The sequence below is a fragment of the Staurois parvus genome, unplaced genomic scaffold (assembly GCF_062004578.1).
Source record: "Staurois parvus isolate SC_StPar_1 unplaced genomic scaffold, SC_StPar_1.0 ptg000081l, whole genome shotgun sequence".
Taxonomy (NCBI): Eukaryota; Metazoa; Chordata; class Amphibia; order Anura; family Ranidae; genus Staurois; species Staurois parvus.
The window spans coordinates 14670308-14687881 of record NW_028317877.1 but is presented as its reverse complement, the minus strand read 5'-3'; the positions used below and the strand labels follow the sequence as shown (position 1 = coordinate 14687881).

General features: G+C 40.9%; 1 protein-coding gene across 1 annotated transcript in view; it reads left to right on the top strand.

The window, feature by feature from the left end:
• Window positions 1-17574, top strand: part of GALNT2 (polypeptide N-acetylgalactosaminyltransferase 2) — a 177950-nt gene that overhangs the window by 147023 nt on the left and 13353 nt on the right. Inside the window, exons 12-14 of the mRNA XM_089669800.1 lie at window positions 8588-8680; window positions 10229-10312; window positions 13924-14050. Coding sequence (XP_089525926.1) covers window positions 8588-8680; window positions 10229-10312; window positions 13924-14050 — 304 coding nt within the window. The remainder of the gene's footprint in view (window positions 1-8587; window positions 8681-10228; window positions 10313-13923; window positions 14051-17574) is intronic.

Below are 17574 nucleotides of genomic sequence, written 5' to 3'. Positions count from 1 at the left end.
AATCCAAATAATCGACCAAATAAGACCATTTTCCATGTCTGTCTTTACTTGTTCCATTTTAAATATACAATATTTAAATAATATGTTGTTTGGAATTACACTGAATGAATCACTAGAATGCTTAGGAGGTATCTATTTGAGAATATACAGAATGTATGTGTGTGTGTACACACACCCTTCAGCATAAAAGTGCACCGCAACAGATTTGTCAGAAAACCTTTACGTTCCTTTCAGAATCAACATTTTCTATGGGGCACTATACTACAAAATACTCCCACAAATGCGGGCCATTGATTGCAAACAAGATTTGTTAATTTGCACACACAAAAAAGTATTTTTCCTAACAAATTCATTCAAGACCATGTTGCAAAAATGAATACACCCCAATGAAAGTCTTAGGAGCAAACCTAAATTTTAAACAAAATCCTAATTAACAAGAATCCAACTACAGGTAAGTCTAATTATTCATTAAAGAGGTTTCCAGCAGACAGTTGATTATAAAAGGGCTTTACTTAACAAAGAAAACCCTTTCCCATTTCATGCTGTCAGCAATAGTACCACATGGGAGAGAGATGTAACACGGCCTGAGAAAATAATTTCTTTACACAAGAAAGGTGAAGGCTACAAGAAGTTCAGCAATGCTTTACTTATCAGTCAGAATACTGTAGCAAAAGTGATATTAACATATAACAAAGATGGAACTGCAACCATCTCACAGAGATGCCCAGGCCGCCTACAGAAGTTTGTGCAAGGAGTAACAGGATGAGCACTACCAGAACCCTACAAAATGACCTCCAGCAGGCCACTGGTGTGAATGTCTCTGACCAAACAATCAGAAACAGACTTCATGAGGGTGACCTGAGGGCCCAAAGTCCTCTAGTGGGCCCTGTGCTCACTGACCAGCACCAGAGAGCTCGATTGGCATTTGCCATTGAACACCAGAATTGGCAGGTCCACCACTGGTGCACTGTGCTTTTCACAGATGAGCAGGTTCACCCTGAGCACGTGACAGACATGAAAGGGTCTGGAGAAACTGGAGAATGGTATGCTGCCTGTAACATCGTTCAGCATGGAGGGACTCACAGACCTCTACAGGCTAGACAATGGCTCCCTGACTGCCATTAGGCTTCGGGATAAAAACCCTGGACCCATTGTCAGACCCCACACTGGTGCAGTGGGTCCTGGGTTCCTCCTGGTGCACAACAATGCCCGGCCTCATGTGGCGAGGGTATGCAGGCAGTTCCTGGAGGATGACGGAATTGATACCATTGAATGGTCCCCACACTCGCCTGACCTAAATCCAGAGAACACCTCTGGGATATCATGTTTCAGTCCATCCAATGCCACCAGGTTTCACCTCAGACTGTCTAGGAGCTCAGTGATGCCCTGGTCCAGATCTGGGAGGAAATACCCCAGGACACCATCCGTCGTCTCGTTAGAAGCATGCCCCGACATTGTCAGGCATGCATACAAGCACGTGGGGGCCATACAAACTACTGAGTACCATTTTGAGTTACTGCAATGAAATTTCAGCAAAATGGACTAGCCTTCTGCATCATTTTTTCACTTTGATTTTCTGGGTGTCTTTGAATTCAGTCCTCTGTAGGTTGGACAATATCAGGGCCATACAAAGCAGTGTGCTTTCAGTTGAAAGCACAGACATCGCTTACTGTGAAACAGCACACAGTTAACCATTTGATCACCCCACATGTTAACCACTTCCTGGCCATTGCTTTTTATTAGCACTGGTCACTCTATTGGTGGCACTGGGGACATCAGTGACACTACGTCAATTCTCCCCAGTGTCGTAATGCCCACCGCAGTCCCGCTATAAGTCGCTGATCGCCGCCATTACTAGTTAAAAAAATAAAAAATTTCAGTATCTGTACCGCCATTTGCAAACTCTATAGCTTTCACATAAACCATTAATTTACACGTATTGGGATTTTGTTTTTAGCAAAGGCATGCAGCAGAATACATTTTGGCTTATATTTATGATGAAGTTTGATTTTTAAATTTTTTTTACTGGATATGTTTAATAGCAAAAAGTTAAAAAAAATATTTTTTTTTTTCTCAAAATTGTCGGTCTTTTTTTTTTCTTTTTTTTTCTGTTAAAAGCACAAAAAATAAAAACTGTACAGGCAATCAAATACCACCAAAAAAAAGCTTTATTCGTGGAGAAAGAGTGTAAATTTAATTTGGGTGCAGCGTTGCATGACCGCACGATTGTCAGTTAAAGTAAAGTAATGCCGTAATGCAAAAAATGGCCTGGTCAAGAAGGGATGGACCCCAAAACAGAACCTGTGTGTGGTCAGCATAGGTGCCTGTTCAATAAAAAGGTGCTTCTAAATAGACTCTTCAGGAAGGTCGGTATTTATTGATCATAAAAACCATTAATGCTTTTCAGAGCTCCTTAGTGGCCACTTTGCCAGGAAAAGTGTACAGTACATTTTAATAGGTGGGATCTGGGTGTATTGCTTCAGCCCAGAGTATAGTCTGTACAGTACACAGCATACTCTGGGCTAAAGCAGGGGTCTCCAAACTTTCTAAACAAAAGGACAGTTTACTGTCCTTCAGACTTTAGGAGGGCTGGTCTATGGCCTTTAAGAGTTGAAATTGTCCTGGTGTCAGTGGGAGTAAACCATGCATTTTTGGTATTATGGGGAGGAATAGTGCCCCATTGCTGGTGTCAACAAACACAGAGACAGCTGTACACACACACAGGCATGTACATACACACAGACAAAAACATGTACACACACGCACACACATACAGACACATGTATACACACACAGGCACGTACAGACACGCATACACACAGATACATGTACACACACAGAAATACGCACACACATGTACATACACAGACACATGTACATACATACACACACAGACACATGTACATACATATACACACACACACACACAGATACATGTACATACACAGAAATACGCACACATGTACATACATACACAGACACATGTATATACATATACACACACACACACACAGATACATGTACATACACAGAAATACGCACACACATGTACATACATACACAGACACATGTACATACATATATACACACACACACATACATGTACATACACGCAGACACATGTACAGATACACACATGTACATGCATACACAAACACACACACATGTACACGTACACACACACACCATAAAAAGTTGCAGTACTTTGTTGTTCACTCACAGAGCCGGGTACTGCACTCTAGGGGGAGGCAGAGAGCACATCACATACTCCTTCGTGCTTTCACTGCGCTCAGCTATTGAACAGTCTGACGGCTCCCAGTGCCAATGACCGATCCGGCCTGAGCTCCGAGCCTGCTCAGCAAGACGGCCCTGGGGGACACACTCCCCCTCACCATGATTTCCACTCGCCATTGGCGAGCACGGGAGTGGAAATGTCAAGCCCTGCAATAGAGTATCTGCAAAATAATGCAATCATCTGAATCCTTCAGTCCCCCATTCTCTTGTCATAGCCTAGTAAGCATATGGATACTATACCCATTCAGCATATACTGTATGTCCAGTCTATTTCAGCACCTACGCGGCTATATATATATATATATATATATATATATATATATATATATATATATATATATATATATATATATATATATATATATAGTTAGGTCCATATATATTTGGGCACAGGTGCAATTTTAGTTTTTTTCAGGTATTTACCAAAACATATTCAAGCTATAGTTAGATAATGGATATGGGCTGAAAGTGCATACTCTCAGGTTTAATTTGAGGGTATATACAGTGGATATAAAATGTCTACACACCCCAGTTAAAATGTCAGGTTTTCGTGATGTAAAAAAACGAGACCAAGATAAATAATTTCATAACACCTTTAATGTGACCTATAAACTGTACAACGCAATTAAAACACAAACTGAAATCTTTTGGGGGGGGGGGGACATAAAAAACTAAAATAATATGGTTGCAGAAGTGTGCACACCCTCTTATAACTGGGGATGTAGCTGTGTTCAGAATTAAGCAAACACATTCAAAACCAAATAACATCTAAAAAAAAAAGCCAGACCAGTCCTGGAAAAGCTTTCTTTGGACGGATGAAACTAAGATTAATCTGTACCAGAATGACAAGAAGAAAAAAGTGTGGAGAAGGCTTGGAACATCTCATGATCCAAAGCACACAACATCATCTGTAAAACATGGTGGAGGCAGTGTGATGGCATGGGCATGCATGGCTTCCAGTGGCACTGGGTCATTGGTGTTTATTGATCGTGTGACAGAAGCAGCTGAATGAATTCTGAAGTGTTTAGAGAGATACTGTCAGCCCAGATTCAGCCAAATGCAGCAAAGTTGATTGGACGGCGCTTCACAGTACAGATGGACAGTGATCCAAAACACACTGCAAAAGCAACCCAGGAGCTTTTGAAGGAAAAGAAGTAAAATATTCTGCAATGGCTGAGTCAATCGCCTGATCTCAACCCAATTGAGCATGCATTTCACTTGCTGAAGGCAAAACTAAAGGCAGAAAGACCCACAAACAAATAACAACTGAAGACAGCTGCAGTTGGAGCCTGACAAAGCATCAGAAAGGAGGAAACCCAGTCTTTGACTCCCCATCCCTTCAACCTCTGCAGCAATGCTGGCAGCAGTCATATGTCTATTTTACAAAGACAACCTCTGGACAATGACGCTGAGCATGTGCACTCAACTTCTTTAGTTGACCATGGCGAGACCTGTCCTGAGTGGAACCTGTCCTATTATACTGCTGTATGGTCTTGGCCACCGTGCTGCAGCTCAGTTTCAGGGTCTTTGCAATCTTCTTCTAGCCTAGGCCATCTCTATGTAGAGCAACAATTCTTTTTTTCAGATCCCCAGAGAGTTCTTTGCCATGAGGTGCCATGTTGAACTTCCAGAGACCAGTATGAAAGAGTGAGAGCGATAACACCAAATTTAACACACCTGCTCCCCATTCACACTTGAGACCTTGAAACACTAATGAGTCACATGGCACCGGGGAGGGAAAATGGCTAATTGGGCCCAATTTGGACATTTTCACTTAGGGGTGTATTCACTTTTTTTGCCAGCGGTTTAGACATTAATGGTTGTGTGTTGAGCTATTTTGAGGGGACAGCAAATTTACACTGTTATACAAGCTGTACATTCACTACTTTACATTGTAGCAAAGTGTCATTTCTTCAGTGTTGTCACATAAAAAGATATAATAAAATATGTACAAAAATGTGAGGGGTGTACTCACTTCTGTGAGATACTGTACGTACATACATACACTATATTGCCAAAATTCTTGGGACACCCCTCCAAATCATTGGATTCAGGTGTTCCAATCACCACCATCGCAATGGGTCGCTCTCAGGAGCTTAGTGAATTCACGCGTGGTACCGTGATAGGTTGCCACCTGTGCCATAAGTCCATCCGTGAAATTTCCTTGCTACTATTTAGTATTACTTTATTAATATTTAGTATTTACTATTTATTTACTATTCCACAGTCTGTTAGTGGTATTATAACAAAGTGGAAGAAACTGGGAACAACAGCAACTCAGCCACAAAGTGGTAGGGCACATAAAATGAGACAGTGGGGTCACCACATGCTGAAGCACACAGTGCGCAGAAGTTGCCAACTGTCTGCAGAGCCAATAGCTAAAGACCTCCAAACTTCATGTGGCCTTTAGATTTGCACAATAATAGTGCGTAGAGAGTTTCATGGAATGGGTTTCCATGGCCGAGCAGCTGCATGAAAGCCTTACATCACCAAGTGCAATGCAAAGCGTCGGATGCAGTGGTATAAAGTACGCCACCGCCGGACTCTAGAGCAGTGGGGACGTATTCTCTGGTGTGATCAATCCTGCTTCTCTGTCTGGCAATCCGATGGATGTATCTGGCAGTTGCCAGGAGGACGGTACTTGTCTAACTGCATTGTGACAAGTGTAAAGTTTATGGTGTGGGGTTTTTTCAGGGGTTGGGCTTGGCCCCTTAGTTCCAGTGAATGGAACTCTCAGAAGGCGTCAACATACCAAGACATTTTGGACAATTTACAACTTTGTGGCAACAGTTTGGGGATGGCCCTTCCTGTTCCAACATGACTATGTACCAGTGCACAAAGCAAGGTCCATAAAGACATGGATGAGCAAGTTTGTAGTGGAGGAACTTGACTGACCTGCACAGGGTCCTGACCTCAACCCAGTAGAACACCTATGGGATGAATTAGAGTGGAGACTGCAAGCCAGGCCTTCTTATCCTACATCAGTGCCTGACCTCACAAATGTGCTTCTGGAAGAATGGTCAGCATTGCCATAGACACACTCCTAAACCTTGTGGACAGCCTTCCCAGAAGAGATGAAGCTGATATAGCTGCAAAGGGTGGGCCAACTCAGTACTGAACGGACTAAGACTGGGATGCCATTAAAGTTCATGTGCGTGTAAAGGCAGGTGTCCCAATACTTTTGTCAATTTAGTGTGTGTGTGTGTAACAGAGTGGGCACTGCTTGATTTGGCTGCTCACCATGCACTTGTACTGAGCAGCTGATTGCTTCTGTGTGCAAGGGTAACCTGAAGGAACAAAGTTTTTTTTAAATTTTGTTTGCTTTCCTCTCATCCGGGCCGGTTCCTCATTTACTAGTTCAGCAGATGCGCTTCTGCTGAGCGTTAAGAGAGCCCAACACTTCCCTTTCCTGACAAACACCCAGTTGGGGCTCGTCACACTGCAAGGTCTCTCTCATCCCTGCTAGTTGCCAGGTGTGGTGCTGGAGATAGGGAGGTGAGGAGATAAACAGCTCAACTTTAAAAATATTAAAAGTTTAAGTAGCCATAAAGACCCTTTCGTTTTTAAAAGCCCCAGACATTCCTAAAAGCAGTTTTGGATAAAATTATTATTTTTTTTTTATCAGGACAAGCAGATTGTCATGAGGGACAAGTAGATTGGGACCCTGATTTAGTAGCTTGGACAAGTAGTTCTTAAAAAAAAAAAAAAAAAAAAAAATTCAACACCTTTGTAATGGTGTGAACTATGCCCATAAGGTAACCTGGATTTTGGACTGTCTGTGCAATTAAAATGTAGTAAAAAATGCATCCAACTGCATCTGATCTAAATAGGCCCTGAAAGTGGTTGTACAGACTCAAGGTTTTTTACCTTCACATACAAATAAACACCTGTGTGTAGCAAACCCCCCAAAGCCTTCCTCCATAGCCAGTGGGCCAGTGAGGAAAGAGCAGGGACGAGGCCCGGCCACTGTTCATTGCATGAATGCACACACAGAGCAATGGATCGGGAGCAAGCCTGCTTGGGTGCCCCCATAGCAAGCTGCTTGATGTGGGGGCACTAGGTAAGAGGAGGCAGGAGTGCTGGTAACGGACCCGAGAAGAGGTGGATCAGGGCTGCTCTGTGCAAAACCACTGCACAGGTAAGTAGAACATGTTCTTTATTTTTAAACCGAAGAAAATCTGTCTTTAATATAACTTTTAATCTGTTTTTTAGTATGTTTGGCATCATTTCTTATTGCATACAGTTTTTTAGGCAAATAATTTGTTAGTCTTTTGCAATGATTCTTACATGGAGAACCTGCCAGTAACAGATTTTCAGTTGTAGGCTGTCAACATTAAGGGGCCGTTAAGTTACCTGCGGTTTACCTTGTAGATAAATGCAAGTAACTGCGATGATACCCAGAATACCATAGCTTTCTGTGTGTTTATGTTCACATTAGAACACTGTTTTTATACCTTCCAGAGCTGTGCTATAATATGCAATGTGTTTGCAGACTATTGCCTCTCTCTGGATGGCCCTGCATGGTGCTGCACAGCAAGCAAAGGGCACTGCACAGCTGTGCAGAGACACGAATGAAGTGCACTTTGCATAAAGTTCAAAAAAATAAATAAAAAGGTAGTTGTATGAGCTTAGTGCACCACACTGCCCCCTGCTACACGGCTCCGCAGCCCAAAATGGCTGCATTGCGGGAAACCGTCTGTCAGCACACATAGTGTGAATGTAAAATGATGTTTGAGGTTTGTAAACTGTCATTAACATTATTATATTATCGATACGTAAACATTTAGACTTTTCTCACAAGTGTTTGTATTTTAATAGTACAGTAAGTATTTCTAAAACATATTGATATAAGATTGAGTAATGGCTGTAACCTTCAAGTGACCCTACAGGGTGAAAACTGAAAGAATTATCTGTAAAAGGGTTTCTGTACTTATCTTTTTAGGGGTTCGTTGTTTTGAAACACTGCGGTGATGCTACTCCCCTACTTTGATGTTGCTCCTCCTTTGCAAACTGTGGTTCCTCCTGACCACTAATAGATCAATAAAGTACACATCACCTGCCTGGAAGAATCACAGCATGCTTCAGGGGAAGCAGGTATTCAACCCATCTGAAGGGTTGAATACTTGCAGTAGTCAAGGAGCAGCATCACAGCAGTGACTCAACTCATAGTAAACCTTGTCTTTTACAGGTAATTCTTTTTTCAGGTTTGATCCTGCAGTGACAGGGTTACTTTGATGTTAAACATCTCTTCCTTTTAAGAACATGTTGTAATATAGGTGTTCTTCAAATTCAGGAATACACGCAGGGCAGCAGAGGTTTGGATGGATGAATACAAGAATTTTTACTATGCAGCTGTGCCCTCTGCTAGAAATGTACCTTATGGAAAGTAGGTATACACTTTGGCTCATCTAATTTAATTAGGATGTACCTGTCAAAAACGTTACTAGTGTGTATGAATAATTTTTTAACATGTTACAATGTACAGTACAATTATACTTTTTGAAACAGTGTTGTACCTTTTAGTAATAGAAAAAAAAAACAATTTTTCGAGATCCATTCAAGTAACTATGTCTAAGCTAAGATCATGTCATCAATCTGCTGTAGACAGCAGGAAGAATTTACTTAGTCTGCTCTTTCCCAGTAATTACACTGCAATGTTGTAATTTTGTAGTGCATTACCAGGTTAAAGGCTACAGCAGGGGGCTGATCTGTGTCTTATGTTTGTGAGCACAGCCAAGAACTGCAAAGGTACCTGTAAGAACAGATTTACAAATCTCTGGCTCCTGCTGTGGCCAAGCATACTTTATTAATTATCCTGTTATTTTATGCTCGTAAAACAATCACTGTAAGCTGGAAGAAACCATCCCCCCTGCCATAACTTACTGGAAACGACTGATGAATTGTAATTTACCCCGTTACCAGACTACTTATTCTAATAGAGGATGCCCTTGTAAATTTTATAAAATTTGGTCATGTTGGCTTGATGTGGTCTCTACCGCCACTGCGACGGGCGATGTGGGTAATTAACGGGTAGTCACCCAGGTGCTTTGTTCTCTGTTTTGAGCTGGGTTCCCTCTTATCTGCTATGGTCCTGCTATTTCATCATTATGTTTCTTTTCTCCTTTGAAACATAATGAACTAAAGGTACAAAACAACTCCAATCTGTTGGTCTTTGACCCTGCCCCTGCGAGGGCATCTGTTGTTTGTACTATGTATGTTTTCACCAACTTAATATGTTTAAAATAAAAATATTTTCCCCCCAAAAAAAAAAACAGATTTACTATTAGGCACAGTCTTTTGCTTATAGGTGTCATAAGACTCTTATGTTAAAGCTGAACTTCAAGCACAAAAACTTTCATTCACACCCCGGTCACATCAAGCCCAACTGTGAAATTGTGTGACTTACAGTGTAGTCGCACGATTTCAAACTTGAGTGAGATGCCGATTTTAAATGCGATTTGCAAGACATCTGATACAGATGTCTATGCATATCACACCAAAAGTAGTGCATGTACTACTGTAGAAATTGGTGCGGCTCCAACCAAGTTGGAACCGCATCGATATGACCGCTCTAATTGCAAACAGTGGGGTGGGTGCGACTGGGCATGTGATTTGCAAGTCGCATAGCATGCAAATCGCATGCCAAGTCGCACCCAATGTTACCGGGGTGTTATAGATATTCTTTAGGACAGCAAAACAATGTAAATCCACTTGGTGTGCCCCAAATGGTTTTGTAAACACCGTTATTACCTTATAAAAGTAGCAGGTGCAAATGTTTCATGCTGGTATACTGTACAGACTTGGAATACATCAGGGGCTCAAAAATTCAAATTCAGGGTTGTAACCCTTACTCACTCTATTCAAAATTAAATACATTTTGGCTGTAGTTGGGCTTTAGTGATTTAATTTTAACTTTTCATGTATTTAATTTTAGTATTCAGAGCCGCACAGAGCTGAAGAAAAAACTGGGCTGCAAACCTTTCAAGTGGTATTTGGAGAATGTATATCCAGAACTCAGGTAGGATTTGTGTTCCTGTGAGATTGTAATTTTCTTCTGAATATGGAAATAGTACATTTTTATTCTGCAAGAAAAATAACATTCCTATATTCTACTATGGGAGCAGCTACCATGCACGTTCCAGAACTACCAAATTTCCTGAGCTTTAATGTTGTGTAAATGCCTGGTGATGGTTATGCCAATTTAAAGCCCTTTAAATGGATATCCAGTTCAATAGACATACTGACAACCATTTTCATAGTCTTGCCTCATCCCCCATTTTGATTGTCTTGCTGCCACATTCTTGTTGCAGGGCTGTGTAGAATGTCTAGATAGGACTATGTAATTTAGTATGCAGTAGAGCAGTGGTTCTTAACCTTGTTGGAGGTACTGAACCCCACCAGTTTCATATGCGCATTCACCGAACCCTTCTTAATTGGAAAAATAAAATATGATTTTTAAAATTCAAAACATAGGTATATATTTAGGTATATATTTATACATAGGTGCACAAAATGAACAAAACCGTTAAGAACAAAGAACAAAACCATTAAAACATGATTTTCACACAAAAACAAAAACATAATAATGAATATTTACTGCACGAATCATATGAGTCGGGTGTGGGTCTTCACCTCCGCCGAACCCGCGAGACTGACTCACCGAACCCCTGGGGTTCGATCGAACCCAGGTTAAGAACCACTGCAGTAGAGTTTGATTTTGTGCTCTGGGTGTTCAGTAACAGACCTAAACTGACTCACCCCCCTCTTACCCCTCCATACAAGTTTGTGTGAGGAGACCTGGTGAGGGTTGTGGCTGTCATTCAGTTCTGCCAACACAGAGCACTGGAGTGTGAAGGCAACAACCAGTATATTTACGAAGTGAAAAGATAAAAAGTTGTCAGACCTCACAAATGGATGGTAGCTGTTCAGCAGCTAGTGAGAAAGCTTCTTAAGTGTTGTAAAAATTATGCAAAAATAAAAAAGGAAATGGGGAAACCACATTCTTACTGCTTACATTATTTCTCTATCGTTTGTTGAAGGCCACAGCTTAACTCCTCAAGGATGGGCTTGATGCTGCTACCTTCAGGAGGTGGTAGCCAAACCCCCCATCTACAACCCAGGATTCAGTTTTTGCCCAGTGTCATAGAGCTCCAAAGCTTCACATTCAAACTCCTAAAGATATTTTTTTTTTCTTTTTTTTTCCCTTTCTTTTTTTTTTAATAGCTTTTGTTCAGGTTCGCAAGTTGGTTACGTCACTTCATATGTTTACCAAGGTGGTTAAATCTACCTCTGTAGTCACCAGCTTTGGCTGGAAAGTCTTACAGGCTGTGGTTTTCTGTTCCGCCTGGGGTTGATGCCTAGTTCTGTAGTTTGTTGTGGGCCCACCCTTTCCTCTGTCTTTCTGGCACCGCTTTGGGATATCCCATCCATGAGAAGTTAAGCTGTGTCCTTTTAATGAAAGATGGAGAAAATTGGACTTTTGTACTCACAGTAAAATCCTTTTTTTCTGAGTTCACTGCCCTGTCTTGTTTCAGTATTGTTGTCCTTATACTGCTGGGTACTAACTGAATCTTGGGTTGCAGATGGGGGGGGCTGAGGTTTGGTCACCACCAGAGGGTCACCCCTTAGGCATGCTTTTAGTTTAAGTTGTACTAGAGTCCTGCTCCTGAGTCCATCCAGAAGTTAAGTTGTGTCCTTCAAGGAACTCCGAGATAAGGATTTTACAGTGAGCACAGAAATTAAGTTTTTACATGGGGGCATTCAGAAAAGCGTACAAACAGTCACGAGTGGCTGAATGCTCTGGAGGAACTGGCTGCTTTAAACCAAGCTTCCTATTGTCTGCGTGCATGTGGATGGTCTGTCTCAACAGTGCGTCTGTCCCAGCAGTGCATTCATAAGCAGTGAGCAGAGGTAGGCTGTTGAACTGTACTAGTACCCAGCCTTATCTAGTCATAAACGCTAGGCAAACTGTTGGCGCTATATAATCCTGTATAATATTAATGTGTCTTGAGCAACCATGTATTCAGTGATCTGTATAGAACTGTTGTGGATCGATCTCTCATTAAGCAATGAGGACAGAAAGATGAGTAGTACCTTCAAAAAACAAATCTACAACACCAGATCCCATTTTTGTATCTTGATAGACAGAGCTTGACAAACCTCAGGTGCCAGGTCACCATGGCGATTAGAAATTGCATCCTGGCACCTGAAAGTACACACTGCCTCCCATTGACTTCATTGCGAAATTGTGTCCCATTGACTTCAATGGGAAATCGGCTCCCGTGGACTTTCGATGCGAAATCGGCTCCCGTGAATTTTCCATGCAAAAACTCCTGTCAATAGCAATCCTATATGAACACTTGCTTATCTCCACATGCCACTCTACTCTATCACTTGCAAGGTGGTAACGCAATGCTACACACTCACAAAAGACCATTTTTTGTAATGGCACTCAAAACACAATGCATGTGGATTGCATCTGTGTGAACTACCTCAATACCTCAATAAAAACACATAATATCTAGCCTGTCATGCGAATCTGAGTTTGAAAATGCATCCAAAATTGCATATGTGTGAACCAAGGCAGCTCCATTCATACCTGGGCAGCTTGGAATCACGGCAGAATCATTGTGATAGGTTCAAGTGCCATTATTTTCAATGGTGCCTAAAACGTGGTGCGGTTTTGCCGTGATTATCACGCTTCAAATCATATCACCAAACGTTGCCTTGCCCTGGGTGCTGACAACCCTCGCTACGTTAAAAAAAAAAAAAAAAAATTGGCTCCTAACTTTAACTTGCTCCGAGATTCAAAACAAATTTGTCAAGCCTCATTGATAGTGATTGGGATTACTTGTGATTTAAAAGAAGGACTTGGAGGAATTGGAGTAAAGCCATTAGGGTCACATTTCAAGATTGCAAATTACAGTGGACAAGGTAAGCATACAAAAACCCAGAGGCCACAAGATTGAATCAAAGCACATCCTTGCATATTGATTAATAATTTTAAATTTGGCTGGAGTTTATGATGCATCCTGATGTTTGGTAAATTAGTAAAACTTTAAGAAAAATGACATAGAATAAAAAATGCAGCCTAATGATGGGATGCCATTCATTTTCTTCAGCCAGTTCACGTTTTGTTTTGTTTTTTAATGAGTCTTCCAGAGCACTGACCTCTCTGTGTGAGACCTTACGTCCAAGAGGACATCTTTTATCCCTCTGAGTGTGCATTTAAATGCTTGCTTTCCTATTAGCTGACAGAGATCACAAGGTCTGAGTGGAGGTGTCTCAAAAGATACTTTTCTTCTGCAGCCTATCACCAGTTGTAAAATCTCCATCATTGTTTGGCTCTGGCTAATTAAAAGGCATTCAATCAGACAGGTGTGTACAGAAACATTAAATTTTTATTTTATCACAAGGGAACACAGGTCCTTTAATTAAAATGTGCGTCTCATGAGTGTGCCAGCTCTGCATCTTAATCTATAACAGCATGGCGTTTTCTGGCTTTGTTCAAAATGAAAGAATAGACAAATGGGTTACAGGGAATACGAATTATTAAAGTATCTGAAGCTACTGCATGTAATGTGCACAGATTTATAATATTTTCAGTGATTTGTTTCAATTTATTTGCAGAGTTCCTGACCATCAGGACATTGCGTTCGGAGCCTTACAGCAAGGAACAAACTGTCTTGACACATTGGGCCATTTTGCAGATGGAGTTGTGGGCGTCTATGAATGTCATAATGCAGGGGGTAACCAAGTATGTATTACAGCTGCATACAAACATAGAAACAATTGAAAACATTTATTTTTAAACTGTTCTAATTCCTATTTATATGAAATGTTGATCTGCAAAACAGGAGAAATTATTAATGTCAACTGGAGTGCCTTTCAATAACTGAAGTGCCTTTCAATAAGTTGTTGAAATGAGAAAGGAGACAAAGCAAGGGCAGTGATTTTATATTTGCAGTGTCTGCTCTTTTGCAGATTTAAAACTTTGGGCCCCTGCTCATTTATAGTATGGCAGTCACTCAAGTATTCTGCCGTTAAAAGTAAAACTGTTTAAAATGTAACACTGTTATTTTATTTTTTTTTGTGTGAGTGAAAAGGGCTTTCTCTTAGCTTACTGCTAATATAGATAATTGGAGTGAGTGGGCACAATTAAGAAGAATTCCCGTTCCAGAATTTCTGTTTTGCGGTTGGAGCAGAAGCAAGTGGGTGTATATGTGGTTGGTTTTAGGCAGTCGCTGATCATAAGCATTTACATGGCCAAGACGGTCAGGAGTGGCTTTTTGTTGACAGGCAAGGTAGAGACAGATATTTTATTTTCCAATAGTTTTTATTAAGATTTTTCAAGTTACAGACAGTGCAAAAGACAAATGTCATGTTATCACAAAAGGTGTCGAATAGCACAAAAGAACACCGGGGTTAACAAACAGCAGACATACCCTAGGAAACGTAAGAATCTGTGCGAAAACAATTGGGTAATTTAAACAAAAAATACTTAGCATTAAGTCCACCAGGTATAGAAGAGTCAGTGGCCATGCCCCATAAATCACACAGAACGGGCATCGAGGAAAACATGACAGATGTTGTAGAACGAGTGAAGAATAGGTTCAACTAGCCCCAGAAAATGGGGAAATAAAAAGGGACAATAAAAAGTAAGAAAAGGAAGTAGGAACAAGGAAAGAAGAGGATCAAGTCAGGAAGTATCAAGGCACGGAAATGTATCGAATCCATGGGTCCCATGTTCTATCAAATTTGTCCGTATTGTTGAGTGAGTCTGTCGTTAATCGTGATCCAATTCAATTTATTCTTAACATATTCAAGCGGAATAATTGATCTCTTCCAGTGTTTAGCAATAGTGATTCTTGCTGCTAACAGCTAGAGAGAGATATTTAGCAAGAACAAAGCTGATAGCATGCCAGCTCCCTACATCTTCATGTGTCAGTGTAATCCAGGTAGCTAGATCAGGAAAGCTCAGGGTGAAAACGCTACAGTAGCGAAAACATTTATACCATGAAAAATGCAGTGTGGAAACAACTGGCAGTATTCCATTTGCAAATGTCTTGAAAAGAGGACTTTTGAAAACAAGACCTGCTACAGAAATGCATTCACTACAGAACATATTATTATTATTATTACTATTATTGTTGTTTTGATTTTCAAGTTTAGTTCTACTTTTCAGTGTTGTATTCATATAGCTGGGTGCCTGTCTGGCCCTATATTGTTACATTTTAAATACCAGGTAACATTAAACTGGTAGAGGTTTATTAAAGCATATACATTTTATTATAAATATAGGTGCCACACTAAATGCTTCTGCCATTTGTAAGTGATCTACATGCAGATTTTCTACCTTGTTTGAAATATCTTGAGCAGGTGGAGACAAGTAAATTAACTTTTTTTTTCCAGCACTGTGTGCATGATTAACCACTTGCCTATTGGGCACTTATACCCCCTTCCTGCCTAGACCAATTTTCAGCTTTCAGCGCTGTCCCATTTTGACAATTGCGCAGTCATGCAAAACTACCCATGTGAAATTTCTATCACACAAATAGAGCTTTCTTTTGGCGGTATTTAATCGCCACTGGGTGTTTTATTTTTTGCGCTATAAACAAAAAAAGGGCATTCAGTTTGAGAGAAAAAAGCTTTTTCTTTGTTTCTATTATAAAATTTAGCAAACCGGTAATTTTTCTCCTTCACTGATGTGCGTTGATGATGCTGCACTGATAGGCAGCACTGATGGGCAGTGATAGGCAGCACTGATGGGCACTGATGAAGTGGCACGGATAGGCAGCACTGATGAGCTGGCACTGATGATGCGGCACTGATGGGCACAGGTGGGTGGCACTGATGGGCACTGATCATCAGGGCACTGGTCATCAGTCCTGATCACTTCTCTGACAATTGCCGGTTATCGGCAGTACTTTCCTCATGCTGTGACAGCGCGAGGAAAGTGCAGCTGATAACCGACAACTGTATTTACCTGGTGATCTGCTGTGTCATTAGACACAACTGATCACGTGGTAAAAGGCTGCTGTGATTGGCCGTTTACGGTATCACATGATCCACTGTGTCCATAGGACACAGCAATCTCTGGCGGCGTCAGGTGCGTGCCACTGGGGGCACGCAGGGGGAGTGTTCTGGAATGACATCCATGGACGTCGTCCCAGAACTAGACAACCGCACTGTAGCCGTCTTTAGGCTATAGCGTGGTAGGGAAGAGGTTAACCACTTTCCCTCCACCCTATAGCAGCTTTACTGCATTTCCCTGGGTGGGGGGTGCGTGCCCGCCTACCCCCGCTGTCATTGGTTCCAGATCTCTGTCCTGTCAGCAGGGATGTGCTGGTTTTTATCTCCATGCAAAGCATCCTAGTAAAACAGTTCACAGTAATCACATTCTCTGCCACACAGTTAACCCTTTGATTGCCCCCAGATGTTAACCCCTTCCTGCCCTGTGTCATTAGTACAGTGACAGTGTTTTGTTTTTTGTTTTTTAGCAATGATCAATGTATTAGTGTCACTGGAGATGCCAGTGGCAGTTAGTCAGTTCCCACCCTGTGTCAGTGTCAGAATGTCCGCTGTGCTATCACAGTTCCACTATAAATTGCTGACTAGTATAAAAGAAAAAAATATTTCAGCATCTATACCATTGTTTGTAGACGCTATAATTTTCACGCAAACCAATTAATATATACTTATTGAGTTTTTTTTTTTTTTTTACCAAACACATGTAGCAAAATACATTTTGGCCTATATTTATGAAGAAATGCTATTATGTAAAACATTTTTATTGGATATGTTTAATAGCAAAAAGTAAAAAAAAAAAAAAAAAATGTTAAATTTTCGTTTAAAAAAAAATTTAAGTAAACCCCAGAGAAGATCAAACACCACCAAAAGAAAGCTCTATTTGTGTGAAAAAAATTATATAAATTTAATTTGTGTACAGTGTTGTATGACCGCGCAATTGTCAGTTGAAGTAGTGCAGCTCCATATAGCAAAAAAATAGCCTGGTCATGAAGGGGGAGAAACACTTTGCAGAGGGCAAGTGGATAAAATAAGTCTCAACTTAACTGTATGTTTGCCTTTAATAATTTGGCATTCTTGTATTTCTTTTTTGTGTAATATTGGCTGCAGAAGGTTTATCAATGTCCAGAAATCTTACATGTACTTTGGGTCTGCTATCGGCAGTCATAAATCTTTTGTGTACAGTCATCAGTGCATGCGGAAGAGTTATTAATATTCCTAGGACAAAAAGTTGTAGTCTAGGTCACTTTTCTT